Source organism: Geotrypetes seraphini, chromosome 13 (genome assembly GCF_902459505.1).
Source record: "Geotrypetes seraphini chromosome 13, aGeoSer1.1, whole genome shotgun sequence".
Taxonomy (NCBI): Eukaryota; Metazoa; Chordata; class Amphibia; order Gymnophiona; family Dermophiidae; genus Geotrypetes; species Geotrypetes seraphini.
Window position 1 is genome coordinate 18,066,605 of NC_047096.1, and position 27,532 is coordinate 18,094,136.

Consider the following 27,532-nt stretch of genomic DNA (forward strand, 5'->3'; position numbering starts at 1 on the left):
GATTTGACTATCACTTTTGTTAGGAGGCTGTACTGCCAACAAATTCCAAGCCTCAAGAAAACAATGCTGTATTTTCTGAACATATGTGTGCGCATGATCTGCCAAACCGCACAGGAAACAAAATGAAACCTCAAGCAGAAAGGCCAGTTCTCCACAATACTTTTGTTTATTGCATGCATTAAAAACCTAGACAGGATCAAGGCCCCAGCATGCTTCTTGAATTCCTCCACGTCTTCAGGGAATCACCATATCCATCAAAACTTTTGAACACGCTGAAGCTTACCAATTATTTTCAATAAAGTTGATTCTTTAATTGAGCTCCTTTGTGGCGCCTACAGTTCTAGTGCTTTCCTTCATTTATTTTTTTTAAAAATTCACAAATACCAAGGAATCGATAAATTACAAGATTTTATACCCATTTAAAAACAGGGTCTGAAAATTGACTTCATAAATGTAACTAAAAAGCTCATGCATTAGCATCTGTTAAAAGTATGCAACAAACAGGGTGAGGTTGGGATGGACCCATCAAAGTAAGGGGCAATGTCAACGGGTTAATTTTGCACGCATCATGACATAGTGCTGGAGATTTCTGGGTGAACTTTCAGTTACATATTTTATTAGCAGTCACAAGCACATATACAAACAAATGTATAGAAACATGTTGGCAGATAATGGCCAAACAGCCCATCCACAGCATCCACTATCTCCTCCTCTCCCTATTGGCTAAGGCTCTTAACATTTGCATCTCCTCTTCCTATAGGCTAAGGTTCTTTACACCTGCATTGTGATGTCATATAGAGCTTTATGGTTATAGAAACACAGTAACATGATGGCAGATAAAGGCCAAATGGCCCAACCACAGCATCCACTATCTCCTCCTCTCCCTATTGGCTAAGGCTCTTAACATTTGCATCTCCTCTTCCTATAGGCTAAGGTTCTTTACACCTGCATTGTGATGTCATAGAGCTTTATGGTTATAGAAACACAGTAACATGATGGCAGATAAAGGCCAAATGGCCCATCCACATTATCTCTTTCTCTCTCTGAGAGATCCCACGTGCTAATCCCAGGCCCTTTTGAATTCAGACACAGTCTCTGTCTCCACCATCTCTTCTGGGAGACTGTTCCATGCATCTACCACCCTTTCTGTAAAAAAAAGTATTTCAGTACAGTAGTACATGCGTTATTGCTATCTTGAATCGATTACAGCAATCTCCTGCATCTTGGATTGTCAAAGAAACATGTATACCTGTGTAACTTCTAATGAATTCAGCGGCTAGATTGATAATGGGTATTCCTAGGATTGTCCATATTACCCCGATCTTAAAAGCTCTACGCTGGTTACCTGTTCAGCAGAGAATTTGCTATAAATCTGTCAGTTGTTCATAAAATATTGTACTCTTCTTCTTCTACTTGCTTTCAAAGCCTATCAACCTGAAGATCTGAGGTGGGTGGGGGGGGGGGGGACATTGCTCATTAGTTCAAAAGAAAATGGGATTCGCTATGTAAAATCTAGAATATCTATTTTCTCAATTGCCGGTAAGAATCTCTGGAATTCAATTCCAGGTATAATGAGTTGATGCAAAGATCGTACGTCTTTCAAGAAATTGTTAAACACACAACTGTTTGTGGACGCCTTTCTCCAACTCTGTGGTTGCTATTTGTCTCAGATTTGAATAATTCTGTATTAGGGGAAATTTTGTGTGGGAGACTGATTTATTCTTTTACTGCATTTTATAATGTTTGTGTTTGAAACTGTGGATGTAAATGTTTTTGTACATCGCTTAGATTTAAGCGATTCATAAAGTTTAAAAATAAACAAACCAATAATAGTAACTTAAGAGGATCAAAATAAAAATCATTGCTCCCCTCATTATTAGGGATTTTCTAATTCAGTCTAATCATGAACTGACTTTTCTTTATAAACTCTCACCAGGGTTCAATGTTTTCACCCCCGATGACTAGTGGTTTCTATTCTCTCTCTTCTCCCCAAAGATGAGTGCTTCTGTCCTCCACCCACCCCCACAATGAATACTTCTGTTCTCTCCCTTCTCCCCTGACCTGCATTACACTTAACATTTCTGGGGCTCAGGAAGCCTTAGCCAACCATCTCTGCCGGCTTCCTCTGGGATTCTCAAAGGAGAAGAGGGTCCAGCAGGCCTTGAGCATGTGCAGATGCTCATGTCTCTGCAGTGGCCCAGCACACAGAGTGTTGGCATTGACTTCCTGAGCACCAAAAACTGTTAAGTGTAATGCTGGTCCATGGGGGGAAAGGGTAGTGGAGTACAGTAGTGCCGGTCATCAGGGGGTAGAGGTGGGGGGGAGAGGAAGACAGTAGCTCATCATCAGGGTAGGGGTGAAGGATAGCAGCGCTGGTTATCGGGTGGGGGGGAAGAGGAATGGAGGACTATCATCAGGTGGGGCTCAAATATAAACCAAGACCCCCAAATTTTGGCTTTTATTTTAAGTATATATGCAGTGGCATACTAAGGGGGGGGCAGGGGGGTGGTCCACCCCAGGCACCGTCCTCCTCTCTACCCCCCACTCCTTCCCTGCTCCCTCCGCAGCTGCGCATGCGCGCCACCTCCCTTCCCCCATACCTCTGTAATGTTCCTGGCACAAAGCAGCAACTCCCAACCTGCTGTCACGCCAGCGCTGATTTCTTTCTCTGACATCACTTCCTGGACCCACGCCTAGGAAGCGATGTCAGAAGAAGAGCTGATGAAAAGGGGCAATCGCTAAAAAAGTGTGCAGTATTAAAGAATTTGGGGGAGCCACACCTAATTTACTCTTACTAATCATTTCTATAGCGCTACTAGGCATACACAGCACTGTACATCAAACATGGAATAGACAGTACTCGCTTGAAAGAGCTTACAGCCTAGTCAAGACAAAAAAGTTGCATCTATTCACAGTGATCAGGTGGGGGAATTATAGAGGGATTGCAAGACACATGGATGCTAGCAGATGGGCTGGAGTTAGGAATTGAAAGCAGCTTCAAAGATGTGGGCTTTCAGCCTGGATTTGAATACTGCCAGAAGCGGAACTTGACGTACCTAGTTAGGCAGTCTGTTCCAGGCGTTACGGTACAGCAGGTAGAAGGCATAGAGTCTGGAACTGGCTGTGAAGGAGAATAGTACAAATAAGAGACTTATCCGATGAGTGGGGTTCCCAGGGTGGTCATACCTCTCCCTATGTAACCTAGCATCCTTCTAGCTTTCGCCATCACCTTTTCAACCTGTTTGGCCACCTTAAGATCATCACGTACAATCCCATCCAAGTCCCATTCTTCTGTCGTGCACATAAGTTCCCAACTCTGTCCTGGAGGACCACTAGGCCAGTTGGGTTTTCAGGATAGCCCTAATGAATTTGCATGGAGCAGATTTGCATGCCTGGCACCTCCATTATATGCAGATCTCTCTCATGCATATTCATTAGGGCTATCCTGAAAACCCGACTGGCCTGGTAGTCCTCCAAGAGAGGTTATGGGAACCACTGCTCTAAACCAGGGGTCTCAAAGTCCCTCCTTGAGGGCCACAATCCAGTCAGGTTTTCAGGATTTTCCCAATGAATATGCACGAGATCTATGTGTATACATTGCTTTCCATGCATATTCATTGGGGAAATCCTGAAAACCCAACTGGATTGCAGCCCTCAAGGAGGGACTTTGAGATCCCTGCTCTAAACTGTACCTTTCCCTCAGGTTTTTGCAGCCTAAATGCATGACCTTGCATTTCTTAGCATTAAATTTTAGCTGCCAAATTTCAGACCATTCTTCAAGCTATGCCAGGTTTTTCTTCATGTTATTTACACCATCCTGGATGTCTTCTCTATTGCAGATTTTGGTTATCATCCGCAAAAAGGCAAATCTTACCCAACAGCCCTGCAGCGATATTGTTTATAAAAATGTTAATATGAGCAAGCCCAAGAACACCGCTGGTAACGTCCCTTTCTTCAGAGCGCTCTCTCTTGATCACTATCCTCTGTCGCCTTCCACTCAACCAGTTCTTGACCCAGCCTGTCACTTTGAAGCTTGCAAATTCATGTGTTTTCATGCTACCATAGTGTTATAGATCCAAAATGATGTGGCTTAGGCCTAGGCCTTAGGTTTCAGTTGTGTCAGCACAGGGCCTTTTTAAACTACAGGGACAATTAACCCTTTCAAGACCATAAGGATCGTAGGCCAATTTTTGTGGTTTTGACGACATTTTTATGGTAAAAAGGGCTTGCAGATGCCAAAAAATTGATTTTTTTTGTGAAATATCATTATTTTTATTTAAAAAAATCACACTTCTGGCTTATGGACAGTGTGGCAAGTGAATCTTCTCGTCAATCTGGCAACGACGCTAATGAATGAATGTCGGAACCAGTTTGTTTACATAAAGGCAGTATCATATGGAATCCGTACATATCAAATTTAGAACTGTAGACTATCCCAATCAAAATTTATAGGATTTTAAAGTTATGGGACAAATATGTCCCTTGGTCCTGAAAGGGTTAAAGGGGACCAAGAGTATTCAGAGGCCATCACTAGAACATCACCTAGAGGAAAGAGAACTTTGGTCAAAATAAAAAGAAATAAAAACTCTCCATAGCTAGGATGCTGTTATGCCTATGGCCTTATTTGATGTTTATGCAATAAAGGATCATATTACTCTGCTGCTTTCTTGGAGGTTACTTTTACATATCCTTGTCAGATAGAAACATAGTCTAATTTATTTCACCTTTTACATGTTGCAGAGAATCCCTATTGGGTTATCATAAAAACAGGTGCAGCAGTGGGATATGAACTGCAGTGTCACTGGTTCTCGTCAAACCATTCTAACTATTAGGCTACTACTACACCTTTAATAGAGATTTCCTTGTATTATTTTTATTGATTAGGGATGTGCTATTAGTGCAAATTTTTACGAGTAGTTATCAGATCAAAATGAATAGCATTTCTTTCTCCTCCTCCTATCTATGTAAATTCCCAGAACTAAACCCATTTTGAAATGCTGATAGTTTAGAACAGCATTTGGCAACGTGAGTTCACAAATTGCCATCCACATTCTGAGAATGTACACCCAATTTAGAAACAGCAGCACCCCGAGGCTTCCGAATTATGAATAGAAATGAATAACAGCCTTGGGAAGAAGAAGAAATATCAGCATCCAGCTCCACCCACAAGAGCCAAGCAAAACACTGGTCCTGTCAAATTGCAGAAGTCTATTCTCATATTCACAAATTTGGTTTATGCATCTTAAAAGCAAAATATCCCAGAGCTAAATCTACTATAATACATATGTATTATTAGTGAAAAGGTCCCATTCTGCTGTACCTAGCACTGTTTTTATTTGTTTTGATGACTTGCCTCAAACATTTTCCAAGCCAAGTACATTAAAAAATACAAAAGCAACTACAATTAAAACCCAAATGATACCATTAAAGTAAACGCACACTTTAATAAACCTAGGCTTTGGGTCGTTGAAGTGTCTAAGAAAGTTAAAATGACTAGCTCTGTATACAGAGGGCTGAATGGGATCAGGATAGCAGGATCAGTGTTATGAAAGGGGTATATATGGTCTAAAATGCATGGCTGTTTGAATCGATTCAAAATTAACACGTGCCCTTTCTGTGACCAGCAGAAACTCACATGTTATTATCGATCTATGCTATGCTATAGGTCGTGGGTCTGAGCACTATTTAATTTATTAAAAATTATAGAGAAAATTAAGTCAAAAATTGTAATATTGTGATGTGAATGCAGTGATTAGACATTATTGTTTTGTTCCCTATAAATTATCGACCTACCACCACGTCATCACCAACTTTATGCTTTCCAAGAGCAAAAGCCCCAGGAGTTTGATGAATTTGGGATCCAAACCTACTTTCTTAGTCCATGAAGCCATGGATTAGAAAACTAGGAACGGACCAGGACTGGGGTTGATGACATTGGGTATCAAAGTCTCAAACGGGAACATTTAGCGTGCAATGCTCAGACGCTACCACTGGTAACTTACATCCCCCGACTTGCCCTTCTGCATCTTCCTCTTGCTGTCCTTTTCACTGTGTTTCAGCACCGTTTCCCGGCTGTAAGAGTTCGTTTGCTGCTTCTCCGCTTGGCTCCTCTGGCGGAGGTCCACGTGGCTCTCCGAATCGGAATCGTTCGCCTCCAGTTCCTTTTCCAGTTCTTCCATCTCCTCTGGCGACAGGGTGGACAGCAAATTGTCGATATCCGGATCCTCGCTTACTTGCCGCCGGTACTTGGCTACTCTAGACATGGTGACAGCGTTTGAGGTTAAACCAAAAAGCGTCGAGAAAAGGGGCTAAAAAGGCTGAAGGGAAGGTGCCGAAAAGAAAATGTCCTAAGGGAAAAGCGAGCGCCTCAGGAAAGCTCGTCCCACGCGGCAGGTGAGGAAGCGCGTAAACTCCACTAGCGCCGAAGGCAGCACGCGCCGCTCCACACACACACAACTCCGCACGAGGCGCCCCCGCCCCCAATCTGAGCAGCCAATCAGCGAGAGCAGGAGGTGGGCTCAAGTCCTAGCCGATGGTTTGAAACATCAGGACATTCCAGGGAATCTCGAGCAGCTTGGCTGCATGACCAAATTTAGGAGAGCACATTTAGCCTTTTAAAGGCAATAGAAGGATGTCTCGAGCTGAAATGCAAAAATGCAACGACTGGCAACCCCGGGGGCAAGAAACTCATCAAAAACAAGCAAAGCAGAGCAAGCCAACCGAGCCCACGAATCAGTCTCTCTCCCCCACTCCCCCCCCCAATAAAAACGATGCCATCGCGTCCAACACAATAAAAAGATTAAAGACGCTTATTTGGCAGAAAGACTAACTTTTATTGCATGTGCATATCTTGTAAACTATGATTGTGCCTGTTCTCTTCAATGCAGTTTCCTACGGCCACACCGCAATAAAAGTCAATTTTATTTAAACTGAACAGGGAAATTACACCCCGCCAAGGACTACGAATAGGACATTTGAACAAAATGAACCACTTTTGCATCTAATCTTTTACAGAAATCTATATACTGTATTGTGTTAATAAATCTTAATAATCATAGTAACATGGTTTAACTTACTCCATGGAGTTAAGAGCATTATCTGACAAAATTTAATTACTGCTTGGGCCAAAGACAAGTATTATCCGTTTAAATAAGGCAAATGAGAGGCCTACCACATCACAGAAAACTGGTATAAATCATTTTATTTAGGACTTTAGGCTGGTTCATGTAGCAAACAAAGCAGAATGTTGCCCCTGCCCAGTAGTAGTGAATATATAGAGTTCCCAAACCCTGTCCTGGGGGACCCCCAGCCAGTCGGGTTTTCAAGATATCCCTAATGAATATGCATGAGAGAGATTTGCATACCTGTCGCTTCCATTATATGCAAATCTCTCTCATGCATATTCATTAGGGATATCTTGAAAACCCTCAGGTCCCCCAGGACAGGGTTTGGGAACCACTGATATAGAGGAACATCTTAACTCACTCCTCAATAAGAAAGGGGAAGCAGAGAATGGAATACAACCATTCAAATACAAGCAGGTCATCCAAACAGTCTTCCAGCAATGAGCCCACATACTCACTGTCTAGGCCAGTGGTTCCCAACCCTGTCCTGGAGGACCAACAGGCCAGTTGGGTTTTCAGGAAAGCCCTAATGAATATACATGGAGCAGATCTGCATGCCTGGAACCTCCATTATATGCAGATCTCTCTCGTGAATATTCATTAGGGCTAGCCTGAAAACCCGACTGGCCTGGTGGTCCTCCAGGACAGGGTTGGGAACCACTGGTCTAGGCAACAGTTCCTCCAAAACAGCAGAAAAGGACTTGAATATTGTAGTCATTACAGAGACATAATTCAATGAGTCTCATGAATGGGATATCATCCTACTTAGCCGTACTCTAAGAGGGATAGAAAAAAAGGGGGAGTAGCTCAGTCCAAAATATTAAAGCACTCGAGTTTGTTTAATTTTGATATGTGGAAATTGATTATGAATGTTTTTATTGCAATCTGCAGACTATGTGGGTTTGTTTTGTTTTATAAAGAGAGGAAGCACTGCAGACTATCTTTGAAAGAGGAGATAACACTTCCACCCTCACACATGCAGTCTACAGACATCTGACTCATACAGAAAAATTGAACAATAATCTGATCAATGATATTATAAAGTCAGGAATGAAGGGAGAGGTGATAATATTGAGTGACTTGAATCTATGAGATATGTATTGGAGAGAAGTATATAGCAAGATCATGAATGCCTTGAAGAGGGACTTTGTTCAGACAAATAATTTATTTATTTATTCATTTTTCTATATTGTTCTCCCAGGGGAACTCTGAATTGTTTACAGTGAATTTATTCAGGTACGCAGGCATTTTTCCCTATCTGTCCAAGTGGGCTCACAACCTATCTAATGTACCTGGGGCATTGGGGAGATTAGGTGACTTGCCCGGGGGCACAAGGAGCAGTGTGGGTTTAAACTCACAATCTTAGAGTGCTAAGGCAGTAGCTTTAACCACTGTGCCACACTCTCCCCAGAGAAGTGTTCTATTCAAGTTCTTTATTTATTCAATTTTCTATACCATCCTCCCCCGAGGAGCTGCTTACTGAACAAGTCTATACAGAAAGTAAAGTGGCTACTCAAACATGGAAGGTGGAATAGGGTGGACCACAAGGGGCATGATCATACCAAGGAATTTGCTTGATATAGCATAAGGAACTAGAGAGCTGGGGGGGGGATGAGATTGATTTGTTTGGCTCATCTGTCCAAAATGATGTTCCTACACTCAAATGATGTTCCTACACTCAAAGTGACAAGGATCATCAATAAGATTTGAAACTTGGCTTCGCTGGTTTTCAGGCTGCTGTTTTTAACCATTAGACTACTACTTCATCTCTCAAGGCCTTATATATAGACTTGCTGTGAGGTTGAAAAAGGGAGGGAGTTAAACAAATCAATTAAAAATTTTAGTGTGTCCTCACATGGTTTTGTCCTGCTTCCTTTATTAAAAACTGTGGCTCTGACAAAAACTATTAACAACCTGGATCAAGGAGGTGGTTTTGGATTTCCAAATCCAAGCTTAAGGTGATTCACATTCAAGTAAAATAGGCATTTCTCTGGCTCACAGGGCTTGCAATTAAAGTTTTGTATCTAAAGAAATGGGGGGGGGGGGGGGTAAATTGACTTGGATTTCAGGGAGCAGCAGTAAGATGAGTAGCATTTAAACCCTGGTTCTCAGCTTGCTGATTCCACCTCAGGATTTTAAAAGTAAGGTTTTATCTGTTTACACGTTTGCCCCTGATGCGAAGTGTTGAGTGAAATGTTTTATCTTCAAAGTTGCCTTCTCTGATGTATGATAGGCCAAATACCTTAGGGGCTCATTTTTGAGACAGAAAACATCCAAGAAAAAAAGTGGCAAGGACATTTTTTTCACAAAAACATCCAACTTGCTACTTTCAAAACAAATTTTTAAGACTGTTTCTATTCAGTTCATCTAAATCTCAAGAAGTGTGTTGGAGGCATGTTTTGGGTGGGCTGACACTTCTGGATATTTTTCTACCATAATAGAACATTGTAAAAACATCCAGGGCTAAAAATAAGACTTTTTGGCTAGACCCATTTCAATAACAACTAAGTGCCTCCTATGGGAGAGGCCTTAAACAATTTGGGACAAATTAGTGCCTCAGGCCCCCTCCCCGGTGCATACCAGGATGCATCAGGGAGGGGAAGGCCCATTATGAAGTAGCAGGCCAGCTGGGTGGAGGGAATTCAAGTCCCTCCGGTCAGACATCTACATGGAGGTAAGGGTGTGGCGATGGGTCGCTACTGCCGCTGCAGGTGGGGTTGTTTGTGGCGGGAGAGAGTGGGTATCTCTCCCACTGGGAGGGAGGGGGTGGTGGGGGGTCATGGTTATGGTTATGGGTTGGTAGCGGGACAGCTTGAACATCTCTCCCACTGTTGTGTTTTTGTTCTTTACACGTTTTTTTCTGCACATGCAAATTTAGTGAGTCTTCGCTACTCTCCGCTAACCTCATTTACGTGAGCGTTTTTTGGAGAATGACTCGTTTTTCAATTTGCTAGCAGAACGGCTGCATTAGCGGACCGTCGCTTTTTAACACAGTTTTTTGAGAATCCTGGCCCGAGTCAGTTTGGGATGAAGCTATGAAAATTGTCAAATTTGCTCTTTGAGGAGGTAAGGGAAGATCAATTCCTATTCATATAAATTTTCACCGATGCAAGGTCCTGTCAAGAACAGATGATATGGTAATTTTTTATGTAGCAAAATAAATCGGAACATGCCAGTTTATTAGTAAACAATTACTGCTGTAAATTTAGCAAGTACATTACATTACATTAGAGATTTCTATTCCGCTTGTACCTTGCGGTTCTAAGCGGATTACATTAGAAGATGGCTGGTCATTTCCAGGCGATGACAATACAATACTTTACATTACTTTACAAACTTTGCATACCTTACTTTACATAACTTTTCATACATAACTTTACATAGCTTTATGTAGGTTTACTTTGCATTACTTTACATTACCTTACAGTACTTACATAACTTTACATTATTTTACATAGCATAACTTTACATTACAGAAAGCTCGATTCTGTTTATAAGTAGAGGTATCGGACGTTTTGAGATATTTAGTGGTTACAATTTTTCTGGGTATGTATTGACGTATCGTCATAGCGACTTGATTAGATGTTGCCTGAGGGGAGGAATTGCAAGGAAGGTGCGGAGGGGATAGGAAATGAGGGGAGATTATGTTGTTGGGATGTGTTTTTTGAATAGTATGGTTTTGATATTTTTTCGAAACGCTTTATAGTCAGTAGTTGTGATCAGCAGCTTGGAGATGGTAGGGTCAATTTTCGCCGCCTGTGTAGCAAGTAGGTTGTCATATAGTTTTTTGCGATTAGTACCTTTGAGTGGGGGGTAGGTGAACGGGATCTGGGTTCTCCTTATTCTGGGTGAAAGGTTTCGGTGTAGGCGGCTGTTTAGGTAGATAGGTGCAGTTCCATTTAGTACTTTGAATAATAGACAGTATAGTTTGAATTGGGTTCTTGCTCGTATCAGTAGCCAGTGAGAGTCTAGATAGGCATTGGTGATGTGATCATATTTTCCTAGCGAATAGATGAGTCTGAGAGCTGTGTTCTGTACTGTCTGTAGTTGTTTAATCATGTTAGTGGGACATGGTAGATAAAGGATGTTGCAGTAGTCTACAAGTCCTAGCACAAGTGATTGGACTATGATCCTGTATTGTACTTTGTCAAAGAATGTATGTGTCTCTTAACTGCCTGGGTATCCTGTTAGAAACCTTTATATCTGGCCCCTATCTGGGAAAAAAGAACTCCTTGGAGACCCAAATCAAAGATGATTCTCGGATATAGGTGTTGGGTGCAGATGGCAAAGCAGGAGAAGCATCAACAGATTTATGTTCCAGCATGTAATGCTGAGTGTTGCAAGAACCACCACTGCAGGAAAGAGGATATCTTTTTTTTTTTTTTTTTAATATGAGATCCTGAAAGCAATATACAGAGCATATAAAATGTGCACAGTGTTAGGCAAGCTATTTGCTTCCTTCTTCAGTGTTTTTCTGGCTGAACTTCTCCTTCAGTTTCTTCCAGAGTCCCTTCTTGGCCTCTTCCATTTGCGTCAAGCTGTCTGCAAACGAACAAGTTATCCAGTCACTCACATCACATCGAAAGATTAGGTTTCTACCTTTGCTAATCTTTTTTCTTGTAAATGCATACTTTATTCCAGGACTGCTACCTGGCAGGATTTTTTAGGAAGCCTCAAATTCAGAGACTTAAACCCCTCTCCCTCATACCTCATCACTGTGCCAGTGCCTCAGTCAGTCTAAAAGCAGCTAGGAACATCTGTAGAGGACAAAAACAAGAGAGAAGGGAATGGGGAAAACTCCTCGACAAGTAAATCAATTCTGCTCATATCAACAATTTGTTGCAAACATCAACAATTAATGAGAGAATAGGTTAAGAAACATAAGAAACCTGAATGACAAATCAGTGCTATAGGAGACACAGCCTGCACTGTCAGAAGGGGGTGCCGGAATAGGGCCCTCCCCAACTAAGTGCTAAAAGCCATTCTGATGGCACTCTTATAAAAGCTGGTCAGAAAACAGAAATCCAGCTTACCAGTACTTGTAAAGGCAGATGATTGGCAAATCAACAAGAAATAGGGTGGGTTTCTGGAATAAAGTGTGGATTTACAAGAAAGAAAATTAGCAAAGGTAAGAACCTAATCTTTCATGTACAATCCCACTTTATTCCGGGACCCATAGGATGTAACAGAGCAGTCCTGAAAATCTGTCAAAGCTGTCAAAACAGAGGCACCAAAAGCAGCATCCTACTTGGCCGCCACATCAATCCTGTAAAACTTGGTAAATGTATGAAAGGACCAGGTAGCGGTCCTGCAAATCTCATCCAGAGAAAAGCCATCGACTCTGCCCAACACACCTCTCTGGTTGAATGAGTGCTCACCAACTTCTTCCTGGCCACCATGTAATCCGCGGAAATGGCCATACAGATCCACCTGGAAATGGTGGTTTTAGAAGTCAACCTATCTTTGCAGACTGGTTCCGCTAGAACAAATAGATGGTCAGAAAGGTGAAATTCGTTGGTGACCTCTAGGTACTACAACAAAATATTGCGCATGTCCAAGGACAGCAACACCTGGTCCTGCTCCCTCAAACCAGAGGAAGCAAAAGAAGGAAGCAATTCATATGGAAAGCAGAAACTACTTTCGCAGCATCCCAGCAGAATCTGTACTACGCAGAAAAAAATCCCTGCAGGAGAGGGCCTGAAGCTCTGAAATCCTACGGGCTGATCCATAGGCTCATATGGTGAAAGAGCCTGAGAGCCAAGAACCAAATTATGATTCCAGGTCAGAAAGGGAAGGCGCAAGGGCGGCCTAAAATGTAGAGTGCCCCTTAGAAAATAAGCTACATCTGGATGAGCTGCCAATGAGCCCCTCAGAGAAGGAGGGTCCATGCAGGAAAGACCGGCAATCTACCCAGAGTGAAGCTACTGCAAGGCTCTTCTTCAGGCTGTCTTGCAGAAACTCCAGGACCCTAGGAATTGATTGGAAAAAGGGTCTACCTGTCTCAGGGCACACCGTGCACTTCCAAGCCTTAGCATATGCTGCCACAATGGACTTCCATTTGCTGTGAAGCAAATGCCCCGGCTAGTTAAGGCTGTGTGCTCAAGAGCCATGCTGTAAGACCAAAGTGGTCTGGATCTTGCATCACAATCGGACCCTGCTTGAGGAGGTGAGAATAACGAGGTAGCCAGAGCCCACAATCCTGCCAGAGCCAAACAAAGTCGGTATTCCATGGCCGCCATGGCCAATCAGGTGCAACCTGAGTCACCAGATCTCCGTGGACCACTGTCCACCTCAACAAGCCTTATCATGGACCATAGTGAGAAGACAGAGGAGACCTTCCTGTGGCCACGGCTGCACCAGTGTCCAGGCCTTTACTGCTGACTTCGCAATAACGACTGAAGAATCGTTCAGCTTTCTTGTTGGCCGCAGTCACCATGAGGTCAAATGTGGGACATCCCCCAATGAACTACTATGCACTCGAACACTCTCTGGGACAGGGACCACTCTCCAGGGTCCAGCGTCTCACGACTGAGAAAGTCCGCTTGAACATTTTCCACTCCTGCCATGTGTGCCGCTGACAGCGCCACCAGGTGTTTCTCCACCCACCAGAAGAGAAGCTGAGCCTCCACACTCAGAGAGGGACTCCTCTCTGAGTGTTCGAGTGCATAGTAGATCATTGGGAGGTATCCCATATTTGACCTCATGGTGACTGCGGCCAACAAGAAAGCTGAGCGATTCTTCAGTCGTCATTGCGAGGTCGGCAGTAAAGGCCTGGATACATATCTGTCCTGAACATCCTTTAGTATTACTCCCCATTACTAGGGAGAGTGAGCAGTAGTGGCTCGTGGCCAGTAGGAGGTGATGTGTATGGGACGGTAATGGAATGGTCATTGGACATGATAGTGCAGCATTTTGTAGCGTTTTCCTACAAAAAAGGGCCTGGTTTTTCATATGATTCTGGGTAACTCTGGTTAGATACAAGCATATGTGTTAGTTAAGGCCACGCCCAATAGAAGCGTACGACAAACTGGTGAATAAAAAATCTGAATATGGATGCAGTCAAAGCCAGAAAAACACACTACAGATTAATATAAGGGAAATATAATAATCTTTTTATGTACTTTGCTATTGGGCTAGATCATAAAGGAAATCAGGATGATACGCCACGTGATATTCAAGAGATGTGCACTTGGTGACCTGCGTCATCGAAGAATCCACCTTTGGGGAAGCAAAGCACTTGTTAAAGGCATCTGCCATGGAATGAGCACATTTCAAGGGACCCTCAGGAGTCTCCCAGATGTCCATAAGAATCTGTACGAGGTTAGGATGATCAGGAAAGGAGGCAGGCCATTGCTTCTGGTCACTCATGAGGGAACATTCTGCAGTGGCCGGTTGCACCTCAGTTTTGGATTGTTTGGAAGATTTATGAGGGTTTTTTTTTGCCAGAGACACACTTGCATTTCATTGAAACGTTGCCAGTATACTTCCCAGGGCTTCCCAACACCATTTTTCTATTAGACCTTCCTTGGAGATCGTAGGCACTGAATCCGGGCAAGCCTCGCACACCTCATGTGCCCCAGCGCACATGAAACAGAGCTTCGCATCCAACAGCCATCCACTGCAAACAAGGCATGAATATATCACATCCTGCCCTAGGGAGGCCATCTATAAAGTTTTCTTGCAAAAACGAAGCTTGTAAATATAAAAAATACGTTTAAATTCAAATCCTAGATAGCCGCTGCAGGTGTTGATTTTGACTAAATACAGCCTGGGAAAATCACAGGAACCCTAAACAAAAACAGTGATTTTTGGATTTTAGAGGTGGGGAGGGGTAAAGCATGCAGGGAAATCACACACCGCCCCCCCGGAAAAAAAATTCGCTGATTCAGACTATCAGCCTGTATTCACTGTGACATGTGCTAAATGGGAAACACTACAGACAGCTGAAACAGCTCACAGGGAGATCCTCTGCCTCAAAGTGGAAATCTGGATTGGAAGTCTTCTGACTGCCCTAAAAGCCTGACCCTGCCACCCTCAGACACAAAGTGCAGACGCCTGTCAGAGAAACACAATCTGGCTCCAATCCAAGTCACGCCTACATGGAACCACTCAACCTGTGCTCTACCTACTAGAGGATGAACCTGGGGTGAGCTAGCTCCCAAGGGAACGGTCCCTGAGCCCCGATCTGATATGCAGGCAGTCCAGGGGGCTTGCTGGTAAGCAGGAAGCCCCCTAGAAGAAGACATTTTCTCAAAGGTCTTCAATCTCCCGCAGTCAAGGATGTCCCTGCAGGGAACCTCCATAGCATGAGGGCAAAAACCACAAATGTAAAATACTAAAATTACGCGAAATAAGACGAGCAAAAAAGATAAGCTCCAACAGCCTAGCTTGTAGGAAGAAAGACTGAGGCACTGGCACAGTGATTAGGTATAAGGGGGGAGAGGTTTAAGTCTTTGAATTTGAGGCTTCCAGGAATAAAGTGGAATTGTACAAGAATCTGTTATTCTGAGTCTTTCCCTCAGCTTCAAGATCAGAATCTAGCTTGTTTTACACAATAGAGGGCCACAAAACCAGTCCTTATCTGCACAAAAGTGTGGGGTGTGGGTTGCCCCTTGGGGCTCCAGTTGAGGATAAGGGTAGAATCACCTTCAGAGCTCAGAAGGAGACCTCACCAGTCACCACCCATGAGTGCAGGCAAGTGCCACTTTCAAATTTCCCCCTCTTCTTCTGGGTGCATCAAAACAGCAAGCAGTTTCAAACAGCATTGCTCATTTACTCTTATAAACTTTTTTTTTTTAAATTACAGTGGATCCAGTCTCCTGGTCTGCTGCTGTTACTGGCATTACACAGAAGCTGGACTGAGAAATGCATTTTAAAAAAGAGAAAATGCCAGCAGACACTACTTGAAATGGATGGCTATGCTTTGTTTTTTTTGTTTTGGATGGGTGAGTGAGTGGGTTCATTGGATCACTCAAAAGTGATGCTATTGCTGAGAGTCAAAACAAAAAGATACCTATGAACTGGCTATGGTTTCCCCTTGCCCTAGTCCATTCTGCTGATGTAAGCTTTATCATGCCATCTGGGACAAGCTGGGCCATTCCTGGTTTTCTGCTATTGCACATAAGATCTTGTGACTTTAAGAAAATAAGAACAGCAAACACCCCATTACTGTGCTGCAGACAAAGAGGTTTGGAGAGATTCAATCTGCGCTTGATGACCAGCAGTTATTGCCACAACCCCCACTAACATCCAAGTCTCTCTTTAGACTCCGTAGCAATGCTCCCAGCTTTTCCATCTTTATCCAACAGAACCAGGCTCCCATGTTTTTAACTGCCTTTCCATATTCTCATTACGGTAATCTGTTCAAGCAGTAATAATTAAAATATCAACTTTTTTGACTGTCTTATTGCTAGATTTCCATTTTTAGGGCTTTTTCAATTCAATTCAAAAGTGCCTGTAGGCGATTCATTGCCCATTCAGAGGCATTTTCCATCAAATGGACCAAGCAGGGACCTGTGAGCTTCAGGTCATGGTGAAAAGTACAGGAATGTTAATGTGTGAGCAGGATTTTCACTTCCCTTCCCTTTTATTTTTCACAATTATTATACTTGGTTTAATTTTATATCCCAAATATACATACAAATGCTCATGAAAAATATAAGGGAAGTGAAAATCCTGCACTTTATATTTACAATTCAATTTTAAAAGTTCTTTTTGTATATTAATCTTTAATGTAACAATGTGGTGTCTGGATAGGATGATTTTACACAATTAATCATCTCTGCTACTGCTGCTCCGAGCCCAGCACCAAGATCAAATACAAAACTCAAAGAGCCAGAGAAGACCGAGCAGAGATAATCAGCTCTCACCACAGGCGGCCATGGTCAACTCGCTCATCTCTGGTCTCAGGAGCGTCCTGTCTCAGGTAATTTCCCGTAAAATTTCAGCATCTCAACCAGTGCCAAACACTGTCAAGCTTTTCTGCTTATGCAATTCTGAAACTTAGTCAAATGTGACAGAAGCATACAGTAAATTTCAAACCCTCAGGCTTGATTTACTTATGAACATTTAATATACTGCTCATCCAAGGAAAATCTTTCTCTTGGCGTTTCTCAAAAGCAATACAGAATGTCCTATTATATTGCGAGGACCCATTTTATACCATACTCAATAGCACACATATAACATTTCTATAGTTATTGCTACTTAGTCTCCTTCTGTACTGTGGAATGTGGTTTCCAATTGGTTGAGAGTTAAACTGACTGGGACAGAAATGAAAAAAGAAAGCAATACATAGCTGCCCTGAGTGAATCTCAATAGGAAAATAACTGCAAAATAAAGAAAATTTCTTCTAGGAATGAAGAACAAGCTGGAACAAGCTTTAATTTCAACTTCTCATGAAATACATGGAAGCCAGCAGGAGGCACAGCACTTACCTGTGGCTAGAACCATCCGGCACTCTTCCACAGTTACTTCAGTGAAACTTGTGTCCCTCAGGCGTGGATACTGGGGGACAGAAAGAGGTGGTTGCTTAGTGCTGAGGGAGCTTACACATACACATACGCAAAACAATGACCATGGATGACATCTTGTTAAAATTGCAAACTTGTCCTGTCCCTGACTTAGTGCCACTTTGTGAAACATAGCAGTTCTTACCATGGATTCAACACCCATGGATATTTTCTTTACGACAGTGGATAAATATTAAAATCCAACAATTCAACCCTTTGATCGTACCACAGAAAGGTGGTATATCAAATTCCATTACCCTTTATCCTTTGCAACTTTCCTAAAATCTCTGGCTCAGAAACAAACCATGGACTATTTTAGACCACCAAAAGGGAAGATACCTCTGAAAACCACTAAAGTCATGAAAGTTAAAAAGTTGTTATAAAATGGAATTCTTTCAAAAACACCGATAAGACATTACATGGCAACAAAGCTAAAATTATACCAAGAATAGATATTTCATGCTAGTTGATTTGGTAAGAATAGTGTGGTATAAATGATGAGCTGGAACCAACTCACCCACAGAGAAGTATAAAAAACTTTGTCTTACTCGTATTAAAGTGAATTTTGTCTTTTTATATTGCTCTCTAATGCCTCTCAGCCTCTTAAAATGGAACCTACAAGCCAAAGGATACAGAATCACCAGCTAGCTACTGTAGATCACTTCTGACCATTTGTTTTCCGAGAGTGGATTTCATCAGGATTTTTTTCTGGGACAATAGCACCACCTTATGGCTGTATAGAGAAGGTACTTCACTTTTTCTGATAATTCAAGCTAAACTTCCAGCTCAGATTCTATGGATGTACACTTCTCCCTCCGGATTCGCGGGGGATAGGGGCAGAGCCGGACCATGAATGGCGAAAAACCACGAATATCCGGCTCTGACCCACCCCCGCCTCCCTCCCGGCCTTACCTGGTGGTCTAGCGGGCTTTCGGGGCAGGAGCGATCTTCCTACGCTCCTACCCCGTGCAGATCGCCATTAGGAAATGGCTGCTGTGAGTTTCCGTAGTCTCTCGAGACTACGACGGGAACTCCCTACAGCTATTACTGAGAGTAAGGCTACAACAGTGATTTCAGCACATCAGAAATCAAGCACATCAGAAATCTGCTTGTCGATATGCTTCCTGACCATTTGTCACTGGGCTTGCTAGCTGGCTTTTAAGTGAGCATTACCTTATACCTGTAGAAGTTGCTATTGATCCTGGCTAAGCTGTCATATATCTGGTCACATGTTTCTGGGTCAGAAATCTGGAATGGAAGAAAAATAATAAGAAGTCATTTACAATAAACCTACATTCCTCTGCTCAAGAATTACTATTCACTAGCAACTAAATAATTAAAAGAAACTATAGTTTATTGATTTATATCCCACTTTATACAAAGCGGGTTCCAAAATGTACATACACTATCCACTGAGGCATGTGTAATACGACACATTCATGTGCAAACAACAGTCCTCACTCTATAAAATGCAGTATTACACTTTTGTACTTCTGAACCTCAAATTCATGTCACCCTCCCACATAATGCATCTTTCTCCTAAAAATGAAGGCAAAGATGTTGCAGAAAAAGCCTTCACTGGCCATTTAACAACAGTGACACCTAATGACTAAACTTAGAGCTACGATAGCTAGGTTTCAGAGAAAGCCCTACTGCTGCAATAGCTGGGCTGAATTAATTGGGAGGGGGGCATAAAAATCTCCAGGAGCTATGACTCAAGGTTCATGGCTCTGAGTTCAAACTCTGAAGTTAAAGCAGACAGAGGATTACAAAGTATCAATTTTGGAAACACCGTCTTGCTTTTTAGAAGGCCCCTCTCATCAAAATATTTGTTGATTCACCCAGGATGAATGTGGCATCTGAAGCAAAATGTCCTAGTGTATCGCAGAACAAAATACTGCGCTAGTAAACTTCAAATTGCCACTGGATGACTTATGGCAGGGGTCCTAAAGGTCTATAACCCAATCTGGTTTTCAGGATTTCTGCAATGAATATGTATGGGAGCTATTCACCCTTTGTCTTGCTGTGCATAAAGGTGGACCGGGCAATGCACTGAACTAGGTTTTAGATAAAAGTAAGTCAAAATAAGACTCCTGCTCATGTCTGCATGGAGAAGGGTAAATGGTGGGGTTCCAGTTACTCAAACACTCTGTTCACTTTTCTCTTTTCTTTCTATATTAAATATGTAGTTTTAATGCAAGTGAAAAACCAGGATTCTTTTCTTAGACCGGAGTAAGCAGTTTTCAACCGCCCAGGACAATAGGAGGAAAAACCTCAGATCCCCCAGTTATTAAATTTTGCCAACCTCCTATCTATTAGTTCTAATTTTTCTTATTTACTTTTCTTATCAAATGTACAATTTAAATAATTTGTCTCAAGTTCTTAGCTTGTTGTACTATAAAAAACGCTGAATGTCTAATGCAATTAATAATAATGACAACAGTTTATATATCGCAGGACCGTGAAGTTCTATGCGGTTTACAATGATTAAAAGGTATTACAGATCGAGTGGAATAAACAAAGTTCAGAAGTTAGTGAATAACAGTTCTAAAGATCATTTGTTGAGGACTAAGATTGTATATGTCAGTTACCTAAGTACTTCAGGAATAGGTATGTTTTTAGGCGTTTCCTGAATTCCCTATAAGTAGTAGGCACGAGCAGTTGTTCCAGGTCTTTACCCCATAATACTGCTTGATGTGAGAAAAGATGTTGGTGATGACTTTTAAATTTACAACCTCTAACCGGTGGAGAAACAAAGTTCGGATGTGAGGTTGTGAAGGAGAAAAGGTCTGTTATATATTTAGGGGCTAAACTGTAAAGTACCTTGAAGCAAAAACAACCAAACTTGAATTTCACAAGTGCCTCCATCGGCAGCCAGTGCAGAAGTCGATAGGAAGGTGTCACGTGATCAAACTTCTTCAGTCCACAAAATAACCTAACCGCTGCATTTTGTACTAGTTGCAATCGCCGCATGTTCTTCTGGGAGAGTGCCAACTGTCCACTGCTTGGTTAAATAGTGGGGTTCCCCAGGGGTCTGTGCTGGGACCGCTGCTTTTTAACATATTTATCAATGATCTAAAGATGGGTATAATAACTAGTGAGATAAATAAACTTGATGACAACACAAAGTTGTTAAATTGCAAAAGGATTGTGAAAAGCTGCAAGAGGACCTTGTGAGACAGGGTGTCAAAATGGCAGATAATGTTTAATGTGAGCAAGTGCAAAGTAATGCATGTGAGAAAGAGGAACCTGAACCATAGCTACGCGATGCACGGTTCCACATTAGGAGTCGCTACCCAGGAAAAGGATCTAGGTGTCATCATTGAGGATACATTGAAACCTTCAGCTCATTGTGGCTAAGAAAGCAAATAGAATGTTAGGAATTATCAGAAAAGGAATGGAAAACAAAGATGAAAATGTTATAATGCCCTTATGTTGCTCTATGGTATGGCCACACCTCAAATACTGTGTGCAATTCTGGTCACTGTATCTCAAAAAGAATATAGTGGAATTAGAAAAGGTACAGAGAAGGGCGATGAAAATGATAAAAGGGATTGAACAACTTCCCTATGAGGAAAGGCTAAAGTGGCTAGGGCTCTTCAGCTTGGAGAAGAGACAGCTCAGGGGCGATATGATGGAGGTCTATACTATAAAATTCTGAGTGGAGTGGAAAGGGTAGATGTGAATCACTTGCTTACTCTTTCCAAAAATACTAGGACTAGAGGGCATGCAAAGAAGCTAAGTGGCAGATTTAAAACAAACTGGAAAAAATATTTCTTCACATAACATGTAATTAAACTCTGGAATTCGTTGCTGGAGAATGTGGTGAAATCAGTTAGCTTAGAAGGGTTTAAAAAAAAGGTTTGGCCATAGGCCATTATTGAAATGGCTTGTGAAAATCCACTGCTTATTCCTAGGATAAGCAGAATAAAATCTGTTTTACTACTTGGGATTTTGTTAGGTACTTGTGACCTGGGTTGGCCACAGTAGGAAACAGGATACTGGGCTTGATGGAGTCCTAGTACGACAATTCTTATGTGGACATCAGTCTCATGCTCTGCGGTGATTACAGCTTTTTATTTCCATTGATCCCCCAAGGTTATCACTCAGTATCTTACTTCATCTGGTGTATGGCTCCTTGTATTGAAGCTGGGCAGAGTAATATTATAAACCCACTTTCCAAAATTTGTGAACCACACTGAAATCTTATAATAATAGGCTATCACACAAATATATAGTCACAAAGACAGGTATTTCAGAGAGAAACCAGGGGCCTCAAGTGCTCCCAGCCAAAAGCCCGATGTATATTACAAAGCTAATGGCTTATACGGTGAGCTATCATCGATCCCGTTTATACTCTCTATACCAAAAGATTTTTTAATTATTTTTTTTAAACTTTTTATAATTTGTTTTATATATATGCTTTTTTTGTGTGCTTTTTTTCTACATTTAGCACAGCTGAATTACAAATATATTGCTCTTCCTTTTTAATGACACATTACTTAGCTTTCATATTCTCTAGCTGAAAGCATCTTGTATCAATTTTCTTCTCAACAACGACGGAAGATCTCCGTTTCGCTCCTATGTATTAACCAGGAGCTTCATCAGGAAAAACGCCAGAATAGCACTGTTAGCCCCCTGGCGCTGCAAAGATATCCGAGCTGGAATATTGAAGCGACTGCTCCGTGTAATGACCCAGGCTATTACTTGACCCATTAAATAGCCTGGGTCATTACACGGAGCAGTCGCTTCAATATTCCAGCTCGGATATCTTTGCAGCGCCAGGGGGCTAACAGTGCTCTTCTGGCGTTTTTCCTGATGAAGCTCCTGGTTAATACATAGGAGCGAAACGGAGATCTTCCGTCGTTGTTGAGAAGAAAATTGATACAAGATGCTTTCAGCTAGAGAATATGAAAGCTAAGTAATGTGTCATTAAAAAGGAAGAGCAATATATTTGTAATTCAGCTGTGCTAAATGTAGAAAAAAAGCACACAAAAAAAGCATATATATAAAACAAATTATAAAAAGTTTAAAAGTTTAAAAAAAAATAATTAAAAAATCTTTTGGTATAGAGAGTATAAACGGGATCGATGATAGCTCACCGTATAAGCCATTAGCTTTGTAATATACATCGGGCTTTTGGCTGGGAGCACTTGAGGCCCCTGGTTTCTCTCTGAAATACCTGTCTTTGTGACTATATATTTGTGTGATAGCCTATTATTATAAGATTTCAGAGTAATATTATAGAAAGGTTTACCATTAATGCTAATATTCACATCTCGTAACCTTACAGTAACTTTGGTGGGTGCTCTGCTTCAAGCCTTCACAATGACTCTACTTGGTCAGTCAGTGGGGAGAGCAGGATGCCTTTAGTGACTAGCAGGTAATTATCTCTATTCATCATGCATACCGAATGATTTACAGGTGGGAGTCTCCCCACTCAGCCTATCCTTTTGTGGGGGTCTCACTACTGCTCCCTCACCTGTGTGCTCTCTCCTTCTCGGAAAGCCTGTGCCACCCGCTCCCTCAGGAAGGCGCCCAGATCCCGGCCCCATTTGGTGTTGTCCAGTGGCCATTCCTCACACAACTTCAGGAAGCGGCGGTAGCGTGAGGCTGCCATGTCCACAGTGGCTGTTTTGGTCCTCAACTATTATGGAACTGAAGTAACTCTACAGACGCCATCTAAAATACGAGTATGAAAAAAATATTAAAACAAGAGTGGCTTTGGAGTCTAGTTGCATAACTTGATGCCTAACTTTTATTCATTTATTATTATTTATTCAATTTTCTATACTGTTCTCCCAGGGGGGCTCAGAAGGGTTTACATGAATTTATTCAGGTACTCAAGCATTTTTCCCTGTCTGTCCTGGTGGGCTTACAATCTAGCTAATGTACGTGGGGCAATGGAGGGGATTAAATGACTTGGCCAGGGTCACAAGGATCAGCATAGGTTTAAACCCACAACCTCAGGGTGCTGAGGCTGTAGCTTTTACATTACTTTGCATGCTTTGCCTAAAGACAGGATAAACATTTCCCCAATCCACAGCTGTCGTGATGACCTTAGGGGCTGATTTTATAAACAGCGCCTAAAATAATGGCACTGGATGAATGTCAGTCACTCTTAGGCGCCATTTACGGAATTGCAGCTAGTGGCACCTATGTAAAACCTTGAATTGTAGGCGAGGGTTTTAAAGGCCTACATTTCAGGTACCTAAATTTTGGGAGAACTGCACTTAGTGGTGTCTAACTCACACTCTGCCCATAGAAACACCCACTTAGGTGTTAGGCAGTGGCACCACTAAGCAAATTGCGATAGGCACCTATCTTTTATAGAATTAGACAGGCATCTATCACACAATTACATTTTTTAACCCAATATTTGAGGCTAAGGGTATTTTGCCAATTAAATTGGGCACCCTTTATAGAATCAGCCCCTTAGTGTAAACTAGTAGACAGTTAATCTTATATAAATGTAAGTTTTCTATATCCTTAATGACAGAGCCATCATTAAACAAAATTCTTCCCATTGCTAATGAAGTCAGGTCAGAGGAATAGCCTAATGGTTGGTGTAGTGGATTGTAAAACAAGGGACACAGGTTCAAATCCCACTGTATCTCTTAATTGGTTTTCTCTGGGGAACAGAAACACAAGAGTACCTAAAGATATAAAATACTTGCAAGCCTAAGTGTATGTTCAGGTATTGTAGATATTTTTCTGATCCTGGAAGGATCATAAATTACAGCAAGATTTGAACTGGTATAGCTGCTCCTTTGTTCTGCAAGGACATTTGTGTGACCTTTTTTTTTTTAAATATGAATGCTGCCAGATTGAGATCCCTGTGTTTTGTTGTCCCTATTTATAAATTTTATTTATAATGTTTCAGTTTGTAAAATGATTGTTCTGGATCAGTGGTTCCCAAACCCTGTCCTGGGGGACCCCCAGCCAGTCGGGTTTTCAAGATACCCCTAATGAATATGCATGAGATAGATTTGCATATAATGGAAGTGACAGGTATGCAAATCTCTCTCATGCATATTCATTAGGGATATCTTGAAAACCTGACTGGCTGGGGGTCCCCCAGGACAGGGTTTGGGAACCACTGTTCTAGATGAACTTCTACGGTGTAAGTATGTCCTTCTCTTGTATTTTTGAAGGGGAAATCAGGATGTCTTCCTACTTGAAAACTGCTGCGAGATAAATGTACCAATTCTGACTTAGCAGGCATTTTTGAAAGCACATCCAACTATTATCATGTGCAAATCTGATTACCTACTACTACTATTTATTATTTCTATAGCGCTGAAAGGCATATGCAGCGCTTTACATTTTAACATATGTACAATAGACAGTCCACTCATTGGTCCTATTTCCACATTATTCATAAATATGATAAAAAGAACCAGAACCTATAAAAATCATACAGATCCCTGGGGCACTCCACTTTTCACCTTTCTCTATTGACAAAATTGGCAATTTAACCAGTTTCCAATATGATATTTCCTCTTAAAGACTAATTTCTTCAGGAGTCTTTCGTGCGAAACATAGTTAAACGCCTTCTGAAAATCCAAACATACTACATCAACCAGCTCATTTTTATCCATATATGTTTATTCACACTTTCCAAAAATTGCAAATTTAGCTAAATCCACCTTGGCTCTGACCATCAAACATGACTATACCTTCAGTAATTTTATTCTTTAAGTTTCTACAACTTTTGTCTGGCACTCCCTCACTCGCTGAGCCCTTTTTAAACACTAGCTTCAGAAATAAAAACTAAAACAAGGACATGGGAACATAACAGTTCGGTTTACACCAGGGATATCAAAGTCCCTCCCTTGAGGGCCGCAATCCAGTCGGGTTTTCAGGCTTTCCCCAATGAATATGCATGAGATCTATTTGCACGCACTGCTTTTATTGTATGCTAATAGATCTCATGCATATTCATTGGGGAAATCCTGAAAACCCGACTGGATTTCGGCCCTCGAAGTGGGACTTTGACACCGGTTTACACTGTAAACACTAACAAAAAAAAAAATGCTATTCCTTTCGTACAACCCAAAATACAAGTTGTACATGTCCAAAAGATGACAGGGGGAATAAAAGTTCGGGAAGAGGATAAACAGCAGTACTGAGTGATGTCCCTGCCCGAGAGATAATCAGAATAGAAATACTACCACTATGACCATAATTTCAGATATATACACTGGGGGCACCCCCTCTTCACAAGCATTCGGAGATTGGGGGGATCCAACATGGCTCCCCTCTCCCCAACCTACCGCCAAACTCATACCTGAGGTCACTCACCACCACTCCCGCAGCTTTTCTCTCAGACCCTTCCCCTCTGGACACAAAATCTCTCCACCTTGGATTCAACCCGCCTTGCCGGAAACAGGAAGTTGCGTCAGAGAAAGGCGTCCCGCTAAACTAGAGAATTGAAAAAGAAGGGGGTGATCAATTACGTACCCAGGGCTCTCCAGGAACCACCTTCCCTTCCGTAATTGTGCTGATAGAGCAAGCCTAGCGATGTTGCACACGTGTTGCACTTGTTCGCCTTCGTTAGGTGATGTGTTTAGGGTTACCATATTTGGGAAGACCAAAAAAAAAAAATGAGAACACATGACCCCGTCCCATCCCTTCACCTTTCCCCCATTTCATTAGTTCCCCCCCCCTCTCTTAGCCCTCATCTACGCAATTATAAATCTGCACGGCGCAGGGACTCTGGTTCACTGTGGAATGGACAGTAATAACTGAACTTGGACTCAGCCCTTTTGCAGGTCTTTCAAGCTATAGATATGTCCATCTATCTGAGCTAAGGATTTGGGATTTATTTTTATACTTCCGGATATTTGAATTTCCATTGCTGTATATTTCAAGTACTGTTATATGATTCAGTATTTGCCTTCCCGGGCTGGACATCTCAAAGGAGTGATAAACTTTTCTACTTTTGCCATTCTTGCTGTTGGATGAAACGGGAATCAACATTGGAGGTGGTGGAGGTTTTTTTGGCCTATGATGAACTAAGGGCTCATTGGTTAAGCAGCTTTTGCTGTTTTGATGAGTTCCTTCACTGGTTGTGAGGCTTTTTCTCCACTACAATCTGATTGTTGTGTTTTCTACCTCAGCAGAAGGAGATAAAGCTTTTTGTGTGTGTATGTGACTTCAATTATCACAACATTGACTGGTTAAATGTTACTTCAGGGAGTGCTGGGGAGGTAAAATTCTTAGACATCATAAATGACTATTTCTTGGAGCAACTGGTCCAGGAACTGATAAGAGGGGAGCTATTTTAGATTTGGTCCTTAGTGGAATGCAAGGCATAGTACAGGAGTTAACTGTGTTGGGCCCGCTGGGAAACAGTGATCATAACGTCATCAAATTTGAGCTGATACTGGGAATGACGTCGCAAAAGAAATCTATAGTAGAGGCATTTAATTTTTGAAAGGGCGACTATAATAAAATGAGGAAAATGGTTAAAAGAAGCTAAAAGGATCAGTTGCAAAGGTTAGAACTGTAAACCAGGCATGGATGTTATTTAAAAATACCATTGTGGAAGCCCAGAGCAGACGTATTCCATGTATCAGCAAAGGTGAAGCGGAAACGAGAGCCAGCATGATTAAAAGGTGAAGTGAAAGAGGCTATTAGAGCCAAAAAAAATCCTTTAAAGAATGGAAAAAGGATCCAAATGAAGAAAATAAGAAGACACATGAGCACTGCCAAGTTAGATGTAAAGCATTGATAAAGAAAGCTAAGAAATGAAGAGAAACTTGCAAAAGAGGCAAAAACTCATATTTTTTAAGGCACATAAAAAGCAGAAAATCTGTGAGGGAATCCATGGGACTGTTGGATGATAAAGGAGCAAAAGGGGCGCTCAGGGAGGATAAGGCCATAGCAGAGAGA

General features: G+C 41.8%; 2 protein-coding genes across 4 annotated transcripts in view; both read right to left on the reverse strand.

Annotated features, from left to right (window-relative positions):
• Nucleotides 1-6,544, reverse strand: part of LMOD1 (leiomodin 1) — a 42,775-nt gene extending 36,231 nt beyond the window's left edge. The window contains exon 1 of the mRNA XM_033918124.1: nt 6,003-6,544. Coding sequence (XP_033774015.1) covers nt 6,003-6,263 — 261 coding nt within the window. The 5' untranslated portion in view covers nt 6,264-6,544. The remainder of the gene's footprint in view (nt 1-6,002) is intronic.
• Nucleotides 6,545-11,461: 4,917 nt separating this feature from the next.
• On the reverse strand, nt 11,462-26,092 carry LOC117347283 (ubiquinol-cytochrome-c reductase complex assembly factor 2). 3 transcript variants are annotated; one of them, XM_033917995.1, is made up of 6 exons: nt 25,926-26,083; nt 23,118-23,317; nt 18,809-18,883; nt 17,561-17,630; nt 11,833-11,881; nt 11,569-11,666 (listed from the first exon to the last, which is right to left on the reverse strand). In XM_033917995.1, the coding sequence occupies exons 2-5, from the start codon at nt 23,253-23,255 to the stop codon at nt 11,862-11,864; spliced, it is 303 nt and encodes a 100-aa protein (XP_033773886.1). In that variant the 5' UTR covers nt 23,256-23,317; nt 25,926-26,083; the 3' UTR covers nt 11,569-11,666; nt 11,833-11,861. The 3 variants fall into 3 exon arrangements, with proteins under 3 accessions (XP_033773885.1, XP_033773884.1, XP_033773886.1); XM_033917994.1 differs by lacking the exon at nt 11,833-11,881 and having other exon boundaries at nt 11,462-11,666; nt 25,940-26,092; XM_033917993.1 differs by lacking the exon at nt 11,833-11,881 and having other exon boundaries at nt 11,462-11,666.
• Between the last annotated feature and the right edge of the window lie 1,440 nt (nt 26,093-27,532).

Bases quoted from the DNA above. Each gene is read 5' to 3' on its own strand.
- LOC117347283 (XM_033917994.1), bottom strand. From the start codon at position 23,255: ATGGCAGCCTCACGCTACCGCCGCTTCCTGAAGTTGTGTGAGGAATGG. The intron at 18,884-23,117 runs GTGAGGGAGCAG...CTTCCATTCCAG, and splicing joins GAGAAGGAGAGAGCACACAG to ATTTCTGACCCAGAAACATG. The intron at 17,631-18,808 runs GTAATGCTCACT...TCTGTCCCCCAG, and splicing joins GCAACTTCTACAGGTATAAG to TATCCACGCCTGAGGGACAC.